The sequence below is a fragment of the Phocoena phocoena genome, chromosome 6, assembly GCF_963924675.1.
Source record: "Phocoena phocoena chromosome 6, mPhoPho1.1, whole genome shotgun sequence".
NCBI classification, from domain to species: Eukaryota; Metazoa; Chordata; class Mammalia; order Artiodactyla; family Phocoenidae; genus Phocoena; species Phocoena phocoena.
In genome coordinates this window covers 115,151,804-115,169,121 of record NC_089224.1, presented here as the reverse complement: position 1 = coordinate 115,169,121, position 17,318 = coordinate 115,151,804, and the positions used below count along the sequence as shown (strand labels likewise).

General features: G+C 56.3%; 1 protein-coding gene across 1 annotated transcript; it reads left to right on the top strand.

The window, feature by feature from the left end:
• The first annotated feature begins 7,509 nt into the window (after positions 1–7,509).
• Positions 7,510–15,415, top strand: ZMYND19 (zinc finger MYND-type containing 19). The gene is made up of 6 exons (XM_065879687.1): positions 7,510–7,571; positions 8,927–8,986; positions 9,690–9,796; positions 10,398–10,538; positions 14,912–15,092; positions 15,272–15,415. Exons 1-6 carry the CDS (start codon positions 7,521–7,523, stop codon positions 15,413–15,415), a joined length of 684 nt encoding a protein of 227 aa, XP_065735759.1. The 5' UTR covers positions 7,510–7,520.
• Positions 15,416–17,318: the final 1,903 nt, after the last annotated feature.

Sequence of the window (17,318 nt, the reverse complement as noted above, 5' to 3'; positions counted from 1 at the left end):
TCTCTCCAGTACCACTTGTGCAGGAATTCTGACTTCCGAATCCACATAGGTTTCCTTCCAACCTCAACCTCCTGGCCTCTGTCTTAACATGAACCCAGGATTTGTTTTAATCAGCTATGGTAAGGTGACAGACACAAAGCCAACTGCCTTGAAAGAAGAGTTTAGAACTTACAGCTCCCAAGTGGGGCATGCCACACTGTGCAGGGCCACGTGGGGAAGCGCCAGTGCCATCAGGAACAGGAGGGAGAGGAAAGCTCGGCCACAGCCTTTACCATGTTTTCAGTGGGAAGGAGGCAGGGTACGCAAGTTTGAGCAAGTTTAGGATTGGATAGTTTGAATAATTTCAGAGGTCTCTAGTGGTCCAGTACCTGGCCCTGGGTGATTTAGGCAGGGAAATACTGGCCTGGTGTACTGGTGACAGGAGGTGGTTGGGGTGTGGGCTCTGGATCGGTTGGTTTGCAAGTGAAAGGTGTGTTGGTGGGTGAGTTGTTTGCTGTCTCTAGGAATTAGCCAGCCTGGGAAGGGCGGTCTCTCCCCAGCCAGCAAGGCCCTCAAGATGTCAAAGCATCAAAAATCTAGAAAATAAAAAACATGATCAAGGCAGTGCTCATTCCCTTGACTCCTGTCCTCTGAGAACCTTCCCCAGCTGGCTTCAGCAGCCCCTCTTGTGGCTTTACATTTGTCTGAACAACGTCACCCAACAACTTCTCTCACCCCATTCCACTCACGCCGTTACTCCCATCAGCAGGTGGGTTCCACCCCTCCCACTGAATGGGGCTGGCCCCTTGACTTGCTTGAACTGCCAGAGAGAGAGATGCCATGCCAGTTTCAGGCTCTATGAAGGGCTGGCAGCTTTTGTTCTCATTCCCTGACAGTCCTGAGCTGCCATGTGACAATATCTGGCTACTCCTCTGGAGAGATCACCTAGAGAGAAAGGGAAAGCCTGGACGTAAGAGTCTCAGACTTCTCGCCTCACTCACACATCCTGACCGTGGCTCCGTGAGGGACACTGGCTGTTTCGGCTGTCTATTGTTGCACGACAAACCCCCCAAATGTATTACTTACTCTGAAAACTAGGTTGCATTCAGCTGGGAGGCTCTTCTACTCTGTGTGGTATCTGCCTGGGTTAGAATGGCCAAGATGTCTGGCACCTTGACTCGGGTGGCTGGGACAGCTGGGGGCTGCTCAAGTATCCCTTCCCTGAGGCCTCTCCACATGGTTTGCTTGGGGTTCTGCACAGCATGAGGGTCTCCAGGTAGTAAGACTGATTACCTGTGAGCAGGCCCCCAAGAGGCAGGAAGGTAAAGCTGCCAGTCCTCTGGCCTGGGCTTGGAAGTCCCAGAACTTTCTACGAGATTAAGTGCATCAAAACAGTCACAGGGGGCTTTCCTGGTGGCACAGTGGTTAAGAATTCGCCTGCCAATGTAGGGGACACAGGCTCGAGCCCTGGTCCGGGAAGATCCCACATGCCGCGGAGCAACTAAGCCCATGCGCCACAACTACTGAGCCTGCACTCTAGAGCCTGTGAGCTACAACTGTTGAGACTGCGTGCCACAACTACTGAAGCCCGCACGTCTAGAGCCCATGCTCCACAACGAGAAGCCACTGCAATGAGAAGCCCGCGCACTGCAATGAAGAGTAGCCCCCACTCGCCGCAAGTAGAGAAAGCCTGCGCACAGCAACGAAGACCCAATGCAGCCAAAAATAAATTAAATAAATAAAATTTAAAAAAAAAACAGTCACAGGAGGGAGATTCCTGGCAGTCCAGTGGTTAGGACTCAGTGCTTTCACTGCTGTGGGCCAGGTTCAACCACTGGTCAGGGAACAAGATCCCACAAGCTGCGAAGTGTGGCCAACCCCCCCCCCCCCACCAAAACAGTCACAGGACCAGTGAGGACGGAGCATCACACCTGACAGGGAGGGAAGAAATTGATGGTGAGAATTTGAGACAAATTACCCACCTGCCAATAGCAGAAAAGTCAACCAGCTGAGCCCAGTCTTATCACGGAATAATTAGAAAATCAACAGCTGTTTTAAGCAATTATTATGCAGCCGCACATACCTGGAACAGACACTGACACTTAAAAGTGAGATGCTGCCTCAGAAAATCTACAAACAACAAATGCTGGAGAGGGTGTGGAGAAAAGGGAACCCTCTTGCACTGTTGGTGGGAATGTAAATTGATACAGCCACTATGGAAAACAGTATGGAAGTTCCTTTAAAAACTAAAAATAGAACTACCATATGACCCAGCAATCCCACTACTGGGCATATACCCAGAGAAAACCATAATTCAAAACGACACATGCACCCCAGTGTTCATTGCAGCACTATTTACAATAGCCAGGTCATGGAAGCAACCTAGATGTCCGACGACAGACGAATGGATAAAGAAGATGTGGTACATATATAAGATGGAATATTACCTCAGCCATAAAAAGGAACGAAATTGGGTCATTTGTAGAGACGTAGATGGATCTAGAGACTGTCATACAGAGTGAAGTAAGTTAGAAAGAGAAAAACAAATATCGTATATTAACGCATAGATGTGGAACCTAGAAAAATGGTACAGACGAACTGGTTTGCAGGGCAGAAATAGAGACACAGATGCAGAGAACAAACGTATGGACACCAAGGGGGCAAAGTGGCGGGGGGGGGGGTGGTGGTGATGGGATGAATTGGGAGATTGGAATTGACATATATACGCTAATATGTATAAAATAGATAACTAATAAGAACTTGCTGTATAAAAAATAAAATTCAAAAACAAAAAAAAAAGTGAGACGCTGCCATCACAGAATTCTGAAATGTGGCCCTGACTTTGGAACCAGGCAGCAGGAGGACCTGGCAGGCAGTAAGGACATTGCTGGTGGAGGCCCGAGAAGGGCGGAGCCCAGTCAGGTATTGGCGGAAAAGTGGGACACCATTGCCTGTGGTAACGGGGAAGGCAGAAAATATATCTAAGGATCTGATTTTCCTGGCAGAAAGCTTAAAGGGCCAACTGGCTTCTTTCAGTCATTTATGCTAAAGTGAAATAAAAGAGAAATGAACTAAAGAAGTAATGTTCCATGTTCCAGCAGAAGTTGGAGGAAGTATTTCAAGCCAGGTCCTGCAGCTGGAAAAGAAAAACAATTTCTCAGCCTCAGCCTTTCCAGGCAGCAAAGGTTCTCAAGGTAAGAAATGGCGTCACGGGGAAGATCAAATCCAGGACACTGCAGCAAAACACGACCTCAGGGTTAAGAGAAATCCAAGGGCATGGCATATGACCCCTTGTTAAGACCTCTGAAGATTCCCAGGGCGCGGGACCCTCATAGGTGCTGTCAGCCATACAGAAGCGCCTCCAGGCGTCTTGAGGTCTTTGTGCCACAGCACATCGCTCGATGTCCCCAGCAGAAAGGAGCCGCTCAAAGATATTTACAGTGTAGCTTCTGTCTAATAAAATGTGTTATAATTTGATACCTAGAAAATCCACAAAGTTTTTTTTAGGGGTTGTATTTGCTTGAACTACAATGGACAAAGTTCAAAGTAAAAGAGGCCTCTGGGCTCTCAACTGTCTCCAGGCAAGAAGCAGGCTGAGGAAGCTACTCAGCAGCAAACAGGGCCCATTTCCCATGGAAAAGGGAGGATGACCGAGCATGCAGGGCCAAGAGGCAGAGGGAGAAGCCACTGGGAGCCATAAAAAAGGGTGGGTGCGTTAGGGAAGCACTTGCCGGGAGCAGACAAGCCCTTAAAGGAACACTGTGACAGCTGTCTGCTGGATTTCAACATTGCTGTGCATCCGTGGCTGCAGGGGGCACACCCCCTTTTCCTTTTTGAACCGGGTGTCTATTCACTTATCCTGTGCCTCCCCTTGGAACGTTGGGTCTCGGGGGGCAGACAACTTGCCTCTGGCCTTGTTGCACATCATAAGCCAAGAGCCACGCTGAGGTGGTGGTTCTAGCGTCTTCACGTGGGAGGAGCATGCATCATTAGGGGTCAGAGGGTGGACGGGTGGGGGGCAGCCTGTTCCACCGGTAGCCCCCACAACGCGCCACACTTTCAGGACTCATGCTCTTGTGCACAGCCCTCCCACACGGACTCCAAGCTCGCCTGCGTGACTTGCTTTGGCCGGCGGGATACTAGCAGGTGTGATTCAAGCAGAGGCCCACTGGGACCTATCACTTAGAGCAGAGCCTCCACATGGTAAGCCGTCCAGCTCTCCTGCATGGATAGGGTCACATGGAAGAAAATGAGGTGCTCTGGGCAAATTCCCAGCTGAGTCCAACCGAAGGAGGTATCCGGCTGACACAGTGTGGAACAGAAGATGCCCAGTCAGTCACAGAACTGTGCAAAATAATAAGTTGATGTGGTTTTAAGCTATGAAGTTTGGGGGGGTGAGGTTGTCACAGATCAGCGGGTAACAGAGACACCATCACCCCTAGCACCTGCAGCCCCTTGCAAAAGTCTCTGGAGCACTTCCCGGCCTCGCTCACTTCCTCTATCAGCTATCCTCTGAACCCACTGGGACCTCCGACCCTCGGATCTGCCCCCTCCGGTGTCCTCTCTTCTTCACTTGCTGAGCTCAGATGCCCCAGGCAAGCATCCCTCTTAGACAGCTCGCTGTCTCCCCCTCACCTCACTGCACTCGCCCAGCATAACCGCAGTCTTGGCTGAATCCAGCTCTCCTTTCTCCTCGCCTTCTCGGGGGCAGCCTAAATAGGCTGGAGGAAAACACACAGTCACGCGGACGGGTCCCCTTGACACTGCCAGGCCACCCTACTGTCTTTTCCTAGTTCCCTCCTGGTCCTCTCTCCTTGGACCACACTCCCTTCTCACCTTCAACTGATGGCCTCGTTCTCATCAGAAGAGAACCCCCCAGATTCCCACCCCCACATCCACTCACCTCTCAGACTCCTCTTCAAGCTGTGGCTGAGCTGAGCCATCCAGGCTCCTGTCAGAGGCCAGCCCCCGCCCTCCCCTCTCAGGCGATTGCCTCACCTCTTTCTCCTCCATGGGCTCATTCCTGCTGGTGGACAACATGCTGCTTCCTTTCCCACTATAAAACCAACACTCTCTCTGGACTTGCCTTTTCTTTCTCGCTTCGGTCGCTTCTCTGCTCCTTTTCAGCCAGAACACCCCAGAAGAGTTGTCAGTCTCAAGGTTTCCAAGCCTCTCCTTCCACTCCCCCTTAGCCCGTTCAGTTGGGCTTATTCCTCCATCACTTACTTGTCAAGGTGACCAGTGCCCTCGTGCTGCATGCTCTATTGACTAATTCCCAGGGCCCACTGACCAGGACCTCTCAGCAGCATCAGAGAAGGCTGATCCCTCCCGCTCACCCTAGCACTGTCTTCACTTGGCTCCTGGCCCACTGCCCTCTCCTGGTTTCCCTCATACCTGACATCCTCATGCTCTTTACCAGCTCCTTCTCTTCTCAAATACTCTCTTAGTATGAGAGTACCCAGGGCTCAATCTTCTCCCTCTCTTTTTCTCTATTTGCATTTCCTCCCACGGTGAGCTCATCCAGCTGTATGGCTTTAAATACAAGTATGCTAATGAATGCCAAATCTGTACCCCAGGCTGGACCCCTCCCTGAACGCCATATTCACATATTCAACTGCCTTATAACCTTAACGTGAAGCCTGAGGGAGAAATACATTTTTATTTTGCTAAGCTTCTGAGAATTGAGGAATGTTTGTTACTGCAGCATAACCAGGGCTATCCTGACTGCTACAGAACACTGCCACCACAGGTGTCCCAACATCATCGTTTCTTGGGTGGGTGCTTGCATTGGCTTCCTAAACAGACTGCCTGCTTCCACTCTTTCTGGCACTGTCTCCATCAGACAGTGTGATGCACTGAACAGCTATTCCTCTGCTCCAATCCTCCAGTGGCTCACTTTTCTGAGTGTGAAAGTCAAAGTCCTCACGAGAGCCTACATGACCCCCTTCCCGTCCTCCACCTCTCTGGCCTTGTCCCCTGTTGCTCTCATGCACTCCTTTGCTCACGGTGGCCACCTCCACTTTTCAGACACACCAAACGTGTTCCCAATTTATGGCCTTGGCACTGGCTCTTCTCTCTGCTGGAGATGCTCTTCCCCTAGAACCCACATGGCTCACTCCTCCTCCTCCTCCCAGTTTGTTCAAATTACTTGGCAATGAGGCCTACCCCGCCCACTACCTTTCCTGGATCCCCAACTCCCTGATGCTGATCTACTTGTTTCCCCACGGCACTGATCACTTTTTAACATGGCATATAACTCACACGTCACGGGCCTTCTCTGCCTCCCTCGCTAGAACAGGGGTTTTCAATTTGTTGGGTGCACCGGTGTGGAGTGGTTTCATCGGGCGCTGGGGCTGAGAGCCCGCTGGAGTGGTTGTCAGGAGACAGGTAAAGCCCCGCCAAAGTCCTCAGCCCTTGGAGCTCCTGTTCAGGAAGGACCTGGCCCAGGCTGTTCAGCGCCCCGGCTCGAAGCCCAGGGAAGGCTGGTGTAGCCCGAGGATGGGCTATAGCGGCGGTCTCCAACCTTTTTGGCACCAGGGACCAGTTTCGTGGAAGACAGTTTTTCCACAGACCGAGGGCGGGGGCGGGGGCGGATGGGGGGCGGGGCGTGTTCAGGCGGTAATACGAGCGACAGGGAGCGGCAGATGAAGCTTCGCTCTCTCGCCCACTGCTCACCTCCTGCTGTGCACCCAGGCCGCGGACTGGTACCGGTCCACAGACTGGGGTTTGGGGACCCCTGGGCTACAGGGTCCTGATCCGGGCCCCTCTGTGGAGGCGGCCAGGGAGGAGGAGGGCGGGCCTGTCGGCACTGGACCCAGCCCCTACGCCACGGTGGCCCCTGGGCTCCGGGTCCCTGTCCCCACTCCGGCCTCCTGCCCGCTGTCCGAGGACGGGGGACGGTTTACCGGCAGCCGCAGCCAGTCCCGCAGGGACCCCGACCTGCAGAGCCCGGAAGGCCCGGGGCGCGGAGCCAGGCCGCCCTCCTCGAGGGGCGGGGGCCGGGTCGGGGTCGCGGGGGCGAGGGCGGAGGCCGGGTCGGTGTCTGGGTAGAGGGTCGGGGCCGGGAGCCTGTAGGTTGGCCTCCCGCACAAAGCTTCCCGCGAAACTGACGTCGCGCCGGGCGGCCGCGCAGGCACCGCCCCCGACCGCGCCCCTCCCCCGCGCTGGCCCAGCTCCTCAGCGCGCCGGCGCACTCGCCCTCCTGCCATTGGCTGCGTCGTGGCGGCGCGCGCCGGCCGGCGCACTGCGCGCCCCACCATTGGCCGGGCGGCGGCGCGCGGGGGTGTGTCCGCGTCGAACTCCGCCCCTGGCCCCCGCTCGCTGAGGAGCGCGCGGCGGCGGCTGCGGCGGCGCGTGGCAGGTCCGGCGGGCGCCAGGAGGCGGCGGCCCGACCCCGGCCCAGCCTCGTCCCGCCCGCCCGCCCGCCCGGCCCCGATCCTGACCCCGACTCATCCGACTGGCCCGCCCGGCTCGCCGTGGCCCCGCCCCGGCCCCGGCCCCTCCTGAGGGAGAGGCGCCGCCGGCCGAGCGCAGGCCCGGCCATGACCGACTTCAAATTGGGCATCGTGCGGCTCGGCCGGGTGGCCGGGAAGGTGAGCGACGCGGGGCTGGGGCTAAGGTCGGGCCGGGGGACTGGGGCGCTGGGCCGGGGGCCGGGCCGGCTCTGGGAGTAGGGGGCCGGGGTGCGAGGCAGGGGGCCGGACCGGAGCTGGGGGTGGCGGGCGGGGTCTGGGAGTCGGAGTCGGGGGTGAGAGGCTGGGGGACGGGGGCTGAATCGGGAGCCCGACCCGGGCCGGGGCACGGGCAAGGGCCGGGCGGTTTGCGGGCGGCGGGCCGGCGGCCTGGCTCCCGGGGCAGCCCTCCTCCGGTTGTGGCCCGGGACTCCGGCCGTGCGCCGTGGCCGGGGGAGCAGGGGGCTGTGGCTGCGCCTGCGGCCGCGGGGAGCGCAGGCCCTTCCGAGGCGGCGCGCTCGCTCCTCGCCGAGACCTGCGTGTGCGCGCCGCCTGTGCCTGCCGGTCCGTAGTGAGCTTCGGGCAGGGTTCGTGCTGCCAGCGGCGGCCCCGTCTGGCTGAGCCTCAGTGGGCCTCGCCAGAGCAGGGCCTCCCTCTGCTTCTCTCCCTTACCTGGCCCCGCCCTCCGCGTGTTCGAGGCTGGGGCTTCCTGGCACCTGTGGGCATTGAGGCTTGGCTGTTTCCAGGAGCCGGCCGGCCGTGCAGCTGCACCAGCCACGGACCTTACCCTGGATGGGAACCCTGTTCCCATCACCAGCGGCGGAAGCTTCTGGTGGGAGAGAGGAGCAGAGGCAGTCAGATGAAGGTAAAACCGATTCAGATGCTAGAAAAAAGCTTTCCAAGCGAGAATGACACTGGTCCGTTTTGGGGACCGTTTCCTGCCCTTCCTGCAAGGGGACGTGACTTTCTAACTAGGGAAGGGTGGGCTCCCCATCAGCTCTGAGGTCCCTTCTAACTCAGTGACTGATTGCACTAATGTCATCCCTTAAAACTTTTATTTGGAACATTTTAGACAGACAGAGGTAGGAAGGACGATTCAGTGAGCACCTGTGTGAGGACCGCCTGGCTTAATAAATAAAATAAATGTTAACTGAAACCTTCTGCATATTCTGCCTCAATCCCGGCCCCCTCCCTCTACTCCAGTGACGTCATACTCTTGGACTAGGTTTATCAGCACGTTAAAATGCACAGCTTAGTACTTGTCCAGTCCTGTGGCACTTCTTTTGGTTCTTCGTGAGCAGATGGGAAGTGAAGCCTGATGCCGCGACTCTGCGCAGTCAGGAGTGGGGAAGGACCAAGCTTTGGCACCTCCACCTGCTTTCAGAGTAGACGGCCCCTCGCCTGCTGAGCTCGCTTAGTCTCAAGGGGCGGCTCCTGCTCATTGTCGGTACCTCGTACTGATTCCAAATGTAACGTCTTGAAACGTTAATTTCCAGACCAAGTACACACTGATAGATGAGCAGGACATCCCGCTGGTGGAGGGCTACTCCTTCGAGGTAAGGACGCCGTTCCTTTGCCAGCATGCCCTTAGTCATGCCCAGGAGGGTCACAAGGGGTGGGTTTTCTTCCCTGTGATGTGAGGGCAAGACCTGGTACGTGAGCATCTCAAGCTGTCTGTCTGTCACTGCCCCGTGGAGCCCCCTACCGCCTCTGCGATGCTGGTCTTCCCCCACTTCCGCCTGGTTGCAAGCTCTTCCTGAAAAGGAGACAAATTGTGTCATGTTTGTGATTGAGTTCAGTTGGACAAGCTTCTGTGCCCTGGGAGACTCTCCAGGGCTGCCCCCCCTTCTCTCGCCCTCTGCTGTTCCTACCTGATGAAGCTGTTTGGCCTCTAGTCCTCACCCGCGCACTCCTCCTTCCACGAGTCTGTGGACCCACTCTTACCTCCGATGTCACCCTTTTACACTTACTTGGTCTAGGGCTTATCTTCTTTTTACTGGGTGGGGCTTTTTTTTTTTTTTTTTAAGGGTAGGAAGATTTATTTCTCTGTGTCCACAATGTTTTGCAAACAGTGGTTAGTGACTGTGTCTTGCCTCCACTAGAGGAGGGTGCTTCTTGGTGCCATGTGTCTGGGAGACTCCAGAGACCCCCAGGGTCCCAGGAATAGGCCTGGGATTGTCCCTCTGGCTTGTTTTTTAATTTGGAATGTTGTTGATAATCAGAGGCTTTTTAACAGAGCTTTTTCTTGTTTTCTCTCAGGCCCGGATGGAAGTAGACGCAGATGGAAATGGTGCTAAGATATTTGCATACGCCTTTGACAAGAACCGAGGAAGGGGGTCGGGAAGGCTCCTTCATGAGCTGCTGTGGTGGGTGTTCCAAGCTGCTTGTTTGCCCTGTCGGATTTGCGCAAGCCTTGAGGTGCACGGGGCTCGTGGAGCCAGCAGACCCCTTGTTGACACATGGTGCCTTCCCCAGGTCTCCCAGTTAATTCTGTGTCATTGTCACTATCCCGGAGGGGTGGCTGCTTTGCGACCTGTGGCACTGGCAGGGCAGCCAGAGAGTCTGCAGGCTGAGCGCCCTTTCTGCTCGGTGTGTTTGGGACACAGCCTCCTCTGGGGGTTGGTGGGGTCTGGCCCCTCCTCTGGGTTGGGGAAGGGCCTTCCTCTCCTCTGTGTGAACAGCGAGGTTCCGAAGTGCTTGGGACCACGCAAGTGGGGTGTCCTCCAGGCTGTGTGTGAGATGGTTTCGGGTTCCCTCCTTCGCTCCCTGCAGCCTAGCTCTTAAATCCAGGGGCTGGGCTGTCCACGTGGCCTGTCCTGTTTGGGCCACAGACTGACATACTTGGGTTCCTCTCTGCAGCCTTGCTCCTGATGGGTCCCGTCGGTGTGACGAGGGACCAGTTCAGGGCACACGGCTGAGGCGTTCAGGAGGGTTGGGAGCCCATCTGGAGCATTGTCTGTTTCCTAGGGAGCGGCACAGAGGGGGCATCGCCCCTGGGTTTCAGGTGGTGCATCTCAACGCTGTCACTGTGGACAATCGCCTGGACAACCTGCAGCTAGTGCCATGGGGCTGGCGGCCCAGAGCCGAGGAGACCTCCAGCAAGCAGAGGTGGGTCTTCTTGGGGCCTGGTGATGTGGCCGAGATGCCCCTGAGGGCGGCCCCTCCAAGCTCACTGCCAAGAGGGGCCCGCGTCTACTCTGTGCTCTGAGGCTTCTGTGGATTTGGTGACCTTGGCCGTTTTCTCTCAGGGTGCGGGGGTCCCCTTTTTTTTCACGGGGGGAGGAGACCGTTTGGAGGCTTATCTTTCTGAATTGTCTCTTGCGGGGAGAGGGGTTGTGTGGGCCGGTCCCCTGTAGGCGGGCAGGACGCCCTGGAGATGTAGGAGCCGTCTCCATCTCAGGGGTGCCCCTGTGCACACAGGTAGATGGGTCTTGCTGTCATGCTCTTTTGTAAGCAGTTTGTCTGGTCAGTGGTTTAAAGGAAGCAGGACAGTGTGGCTCGGGGGTTGGCGACTCGGCCTCCACCTTTCCTTGGTCCTGAGGATTTGGGCGGAGGGGATGCTCCGAGGGCAGTTCCCGTGGCCCCAGGAACAAGCCCCTTGTGACTTCATGGAGCCCTTAGGAAGAGCTGGGGGACCAGCAGGATGGGAGCCAAAATGAGCCAGGGTGTCCCTGGCCACCTGTGCATCATTTAGGGGCTCCCTAGGGCTTCTGTGCGTCTCCTCGGGCCCCTGGGCAGCTTTTCCTGACTTTGGCGGTGCTGGTACTGACTTCCCCTACAGGCAGAAGTCGGTGAGGTCGGTGCGGGGGTGTCAGTGTTTCTTAGGATGGAGACTGGGTGGCATCTTTGCAGTGGTCACCACTGGGGTCTTGGCAGAGCCCCATGCACTGGAGGTAGGAAATGGCGGGATTGCCCGGCCAGCTGGGCTTGCTGGTGGGGGATGGTCCCCAGGTGTAAGAAGGCCACATCCAATCTGATGCTGCTATAGCTCTGGAGGGGTATCCATAACTCTGTACGAGGGGAGGGGGTGGGTCTCCAGGCGTTGGGGGTCTCTGCTCTGTTGTTAGAGGCTGATCCTAAGACCCCCTCCTGAGGGAGGCTGATCCTCTTGTGGTAGCTGGGTTAGGATTTTCATCTTCCTGGAGGTTACGTGAGTCTAGACTTCTGGTTGCAAGTGACAGAAACTAAGCCCAATTTCGCTGAAGCAAAGATAGGACCCTTAATGGCTCCCCTGCTGAGATGCGGAAAGCCACAAAGCCACCTCCAGGTCTCAGGAGCGTCTCTGGTGGCGTGGGGAAGTCAGCTTGTTTTGAGTCACTTCTGTCTCCGTGCTGGGGGCAGGAGGGTTCTTTCATCAACAGAAGGAAGCTTGTGTATAAGGGCGGCTGATCGGAACACCAGCCTCTGTGGATTTCCCCCAAGTTGTCCAGCACTCACATGGGTTCAGGGCAGGCCTGGGGCTCACCCTCCCTGGCTCCATGCAGGTCTGCTGCTGCCCATTGCAGACACTGGAGGGACACTGCCCACCGTGTCACCCAGCGATGGGTCTGTCTTTCTGGGATCTCAGCATTTGTCCATCTGAGCACCACGTATTGTTGTGAGATGAGGTGACCACGGTTAAGAAGACCTGTTTGGAAAAGGGTCTGTTACACTCAGGGCTGCCCCACCGGTGGTCTCCCCCAGGCCATGGCCCAGCTGCCCCATTCTCCTTGAGAACACTCCCAGGAGGCCCAGGACCACCCCAGGGGCCTCTCCCTGCTGGTCGGCCCAGGGGCAGAGGGGTTGGGGTTGGCCTTAGTTTGCCAGCCTGGGGTCGGCCCGTCAGCAGTCCTCCACCTGTCCGGGCAGAGCCAGCCCAAGGGTGGCCTGAACTCCCCGCTGGCCCGGCGTCACGTATCCTTCCATCTCACTCAGTGGCCTCCGCATGGCGGCTCTTTGTAGGAATCACCCCATATGTGAGGCGGGCGGTTTGGCAGCACAGCTCCTGCCAGGCACCTACCTTCTGCTCTGCTTTCCTGGCATCACTTCAGTGGGGCCACAAGGGCGGCCCAGCCGGGTGGAAGGTGCTCTTTGCAAAGGTGCATTTTCCTCCCTTTCTGCCCTCAAAAGCCGGCTGGGACTGAAACTCACCTCTGTCTTCCAGGACTTCATTGAAGGGCTCAGAAAGTAGCCAGTTTTCTCCCACATCCTGACTTTCACCCTTTTCTTCTTTAAAAAAATCTTTTTATTGTGGCAAAATACAGATAACAGTTACTGTCTTAACCACCTTTAAGTGCATGGTTCCGTAGCATTAAGCAAATTCAAATTGTCGTGTGTCATCACTACCATTGTCTCTAGAACTGTCTCATCTTCCCAAACCGAAGCTGTGTCCCCATTAATCACTAATTCCCCACCCATCTCCTCTGCCAGCCCCTGGTGCCTACTGTTCTGTGAATTGACAAGTCCTTGGACCTTATCTGAGTGGATTAATATGGCATTTGTCTTTTTGTCTGCCTTATTTCACTTCGCCTCATTTATGTCTTTGAGGCTCATCCATGTCATAGCATGTGTCAGAATTTCCTTCATTTTTAAGGTTGAGTAATACTCCATTGAGTGTGTGTGTGTGTGTGTGTGTGTGTGTGTGTGGCACATTTGGTTTATCCATCAGCCATCAGTGGGCACTTGGGTTGCCTCCACCCCTTGTCTGTCGTGAACGATGCTGCTGTGTACAAAGAGCTCTTCGAGTCCCTGCTTTTGATTCTTCAGAGTGTGCACCCAGAAGTGGAATTGCAGGATCATAGGATAATTCCATCTACTTCTTGAGGAAGCCCCACGCTGTTGTCCACAGCATCTGCGCCATTTTACCTTCCCCCCAGCAGCGCACCGAGGCCCCGGTGTCTCCGTACCTTCACCAACACTTGTTTTCTGTTTGTTTGATAGTAGCCATCCAGGAGTGTGAGGTGGTCTCATTGCGGTTTTGAGTTGCATTTTCCTGATGATCAGTGATGTTAAATTAAGCATCTTTTCATGTGCTTTTTGGCCATTTGTATGTCTTCTTTGGAGAAATATCTATTCAGATGCTTTACCCTTTTTGAAATTGGGTCATTTGTTTTTTTGGTTGACTTGTAGAGTTCTTTATATATTCTGGGTACAAATCCCCTTATCAGATATATGGTTTGCAAATATTTTCTCCCATTCTATAGGTTGCCTTTTCATTCTATTGATTGTCTATTGATTGTCTCTTTTTTTAAAAGTTTTTATTTATTTATTTATTTATTTAGGCTGCGTTGGGTCTTCATTGCTGTGCGCAGGCTTTCTCTAGTTGCGGTGAGCAGGGGCTACTCTTTATTGCTGTGTGCGGGCTTCTCACTGGGGTGGCTTCTCTTGTTGCAGAGCACGGGCTCTAGGTGTGTGAGCTTCAGTAGTTGCAGCATGTGGGCTCCGTAGTTGTGGCTCTCGGGCTCTAGAGCGCAGGCTCGGTAGTTGTGGTGCACAGGCTTAGTTGCTCCGCGGCACGTGGGATCTTCCCGGACCAGGACTCGAACCTGTGTCCCCTGCACTGGCAGGCGGATTCTTAACCACTGCACCATCAGGAAAGTCCCTGATTGTCTCTTTTGATGCACAAAATAATTGACTTTTCATGGAGTCCAATTTGCCTATTTTTTCTCTTGTCACTGTGCCTTTGGTGTCATATCCAGGATTATTGCCAAATCCGATGTTGTGAAGCTTTTGTCCTGTTTTCTCTGAGAGTTTTATTGTTTGGGGTCTTACATTTAGGTCCTTGATCCATTTTGAATTAATTTTTGTCTGTCACATTAGAAGAGGGTGACCCTTCCTTTTTTCTTTTTTTTTTTGGAAGTATAGTTGATTTACAGTGCTGTGCCAGACCCTTCCCTTTTTTATCCAAGTCCCTCCCGGCCCGGTCTCCAGAGAGGGTGGGTGGGTTGAAGGGGATGGTCCACCCATCCGTTTGCTCTCGAAGTGCGGGAGGTGCCTCCTTTGGAGGCCAGCCCCAGGGCGGGCCGCTCATTGCCTTGTGCTCACCCCACCGCCCGTGCCTCTTGTGGGGCAGTTGCGGGCACTTACAAGCTTCTGGCCCTGTCCAGCAAGAGAAGTGTTCGGGGGGTGTAGAGCAGCTCACAGCAATCGGGCAGGCAGGCCAACCAGAGGCAGATGTGGGCGCCCTCGGGGCCGCGAGCACGTGATCTCCGTGCCTGTCTTGTGTGCAGCCGTCCCAGGCGTTGGGGAGATTGACGAGCAAGGCAGACAAAGCCCTGCCCTGTGCCTTTTAGTGGGAAGATGAAACAGGCTACATACTGGATGTTCCAGAGAGGTGAGCCCAGGCAGTGGGGTGGGCCAAAGGAGAGTCAAGCTGCAAAGCTGGGGGCGGGGCAGCCTGAGAAGAGGAAGCAGCTGGTCCACCCTGGGGTCACTCATTGTCACCTCCATACCTTGACCCTTCCTGGCCAAGGCATCCTGAAGCGCCTGCTTCTCTCTTTAAGGGAGCAAAGCTTATACTGGCTGGCGATTCAGCAGCTGCCCACGGACCCCATAGAGGAGCAGTTCCCCGTCCTGAACGTGACCCGGTACTACAACGCCAATGGGGACGTGGTGGAGGAGGAGGAGACGTCCTGCACCTACTACGAGTGCCATTACCCGCCCTGCACCATGATGGAGAAGCAGGTGCGCGGTGGGGGAGCCGGGCCTCCCCTAGGACTGCCCTCTCGCGGCTTCTCCCCTGCGGTGGCGTTCCTTTGTCACTGCCTGACCGGGGCCCAGACCCTTCGGCCTCGGCGCACGGGCGGCCAGGTCCTCGCAGGTCTGCCGTGTGACCGGAGCGCTGCTCTTCTGTGTCCTTTCAGCTCCGGGAGTTCAACATCTGCGGGCGCTGCCAGGTGGCGCGCTACTGCGGCTCCCAGTGCCAGCAGAAGGACTGGCCGGCCCACAAGAAGCACTGTCGGGAGAAGAGGCGCCCCTTCCAGCACGAGCTTGAGCCGGAGCGATGACCGGGCGGTCAAGTGGCTTCTGATCTCCCCGGGCTGCGGGCTCTGCGGGCAGCTGGACCGGGGCCACCAGAGGGGCTGTTCCTGCACCGGCTCCGCCACCGGAGGCCCCCCCCACCGCACCCCGCGGAGCAGAGACAGCTGGGAGGCCCCCCGGGACGCTTCTCATTATTTATATGTTAATATGTTTGTAAACTCATGTACAGTTTTTTTGGGGGGGAGGCAGCGGGAGGGTTAGAAAGTACAAATAGGGTCATTTGCTGTAACACTCACTTTCCGGGCGGCTGAGCCGAGGAGGGCGGCCCGCCCGGGTTGGGGCAAAGTAAAGGGTGGGACCACCCGGAGTCCTGGCTGCTGTCTGCTCTCCGCCTCGGCCGGCATCCGTGGTGTGGGTGCGGGTGCGAGGGCTGCCGTCCCCACCCCCAGGCTGCGTGGGAGCGGGAGGGAGACCCAGACGTGTCCCTGTCCTGCGGCAGGAGCTGCTGAGGGTTGTTAGTTGCTTGGCCCCTGTTCTCAACCCCTTTGAACTCATACAGTGGGCGCCTGGGAGCTCGGGGCGGGGCGGGGGGGTGGGGCTTCTCCCAGCAGGACTGCTGAGGTCCGCCTGCGACTTGGAGCAGCCAGAGGGGTGAGAACTGCTTTCCTGTGCTCCTTCTGGGAGCCGCAGATCTCAGGGCTGGGCAGCGTCTGGTACACCTGGCCAAGACACCTGGGGGCCATAAGCTGGGTGGTGTGGCTGGGAACTTGCTGGTCTCCGGGGAGAGTGAAGGCTGACACCCGTCTTGGGTCATCCCTGGCCCCACGTTGGTCCTGCAGGCTCCTGCCACGCCCTCCTTTCTGCAGCGTTTCTGCAATCTCCCAGGACGCCCTGTGTGTGCTCTGCTTCCCTGGCTGGGGCTAGCCCCTTTGTGGCCTTTGGTCTGTGAACTGAGCTGAGCTTAAAAGTAGCTTCTTTTGCAGAACTTGGAGGCCTCCTGGGCAGTGCGTCCTGGAGAACAGGACTGGGGAAATGGGTGATAGCAATATGCGGGGAGCATGAGGGAAGGCTCAGTTCCAACCCCGAGGGAGGGGTTTTCTGCAGGTGAAGGGACTCCACGTGCCCACACGGGTTTTTGCTGAGAAGACCTTGCTACCGTGCAGGTCAGCTGTGGTGCCTCTTCCAGGTTGGGGTTTTTTGTTCTGGGTTCCCCCAGACCCCAGGTTGACCACCAGTCGGGGCTCAGAAAGCTGTCAGAGAAGAGGCTATGTGATCCTGAGAGACTGTCCTACCGACCACAGCTGGCCCGAGCCCTCGGGACGTTCCCAGGGCCAGGATAACTCCCAATTCAGAGGCCAGCTCTGGCCAGGCCCATGGGGGTGGGGAATCCGGTGTAGACCAGCGTGTTGAGGTTTGGGTAGTCTTCCAGGCATGGGGCCCTGAGTGTGCTCAGTCTGCTTTTAAAAACAGGCTCCTGGGATGAGGAGGCCCTGGGCTACAGGCTGTGTGTCTTGCCTGTGTCCTTTGGGGAGTGGCCAGGTCGGCCCTCCAGGCTTTTTACGTTTCCTGACCAGGACTGTCTTGTGATCAGCTATTCCTTGGAAAATTACATTGAAAGGGAAGTGCCAGAGTGTCGGCCGACCCACAGGATGCCACGCTGGGTCCTGATCCCAGGTGCTTGCCGCCGTGGCTCATGGCTCATCTGGAATAGCCTTGACCTGGGGATCGCTGTCCAACGTGGCTGCAGGAGCTGGTGCTGTAGTTGGTGGCTGTCCCCTCCTGATGGTGCTGTGTTTTGTGCTACTTGTTAGAGACTCTGGGCTGGAGCTAAGAGGGTGGTGGCCATGGGGGCCTAGGGTTTGCTCATATCAAGTCTCCTGGAGTGGATGCCCTCGTGAAGCTGCCCCAGGGTCCACACAGTGTTTTTAT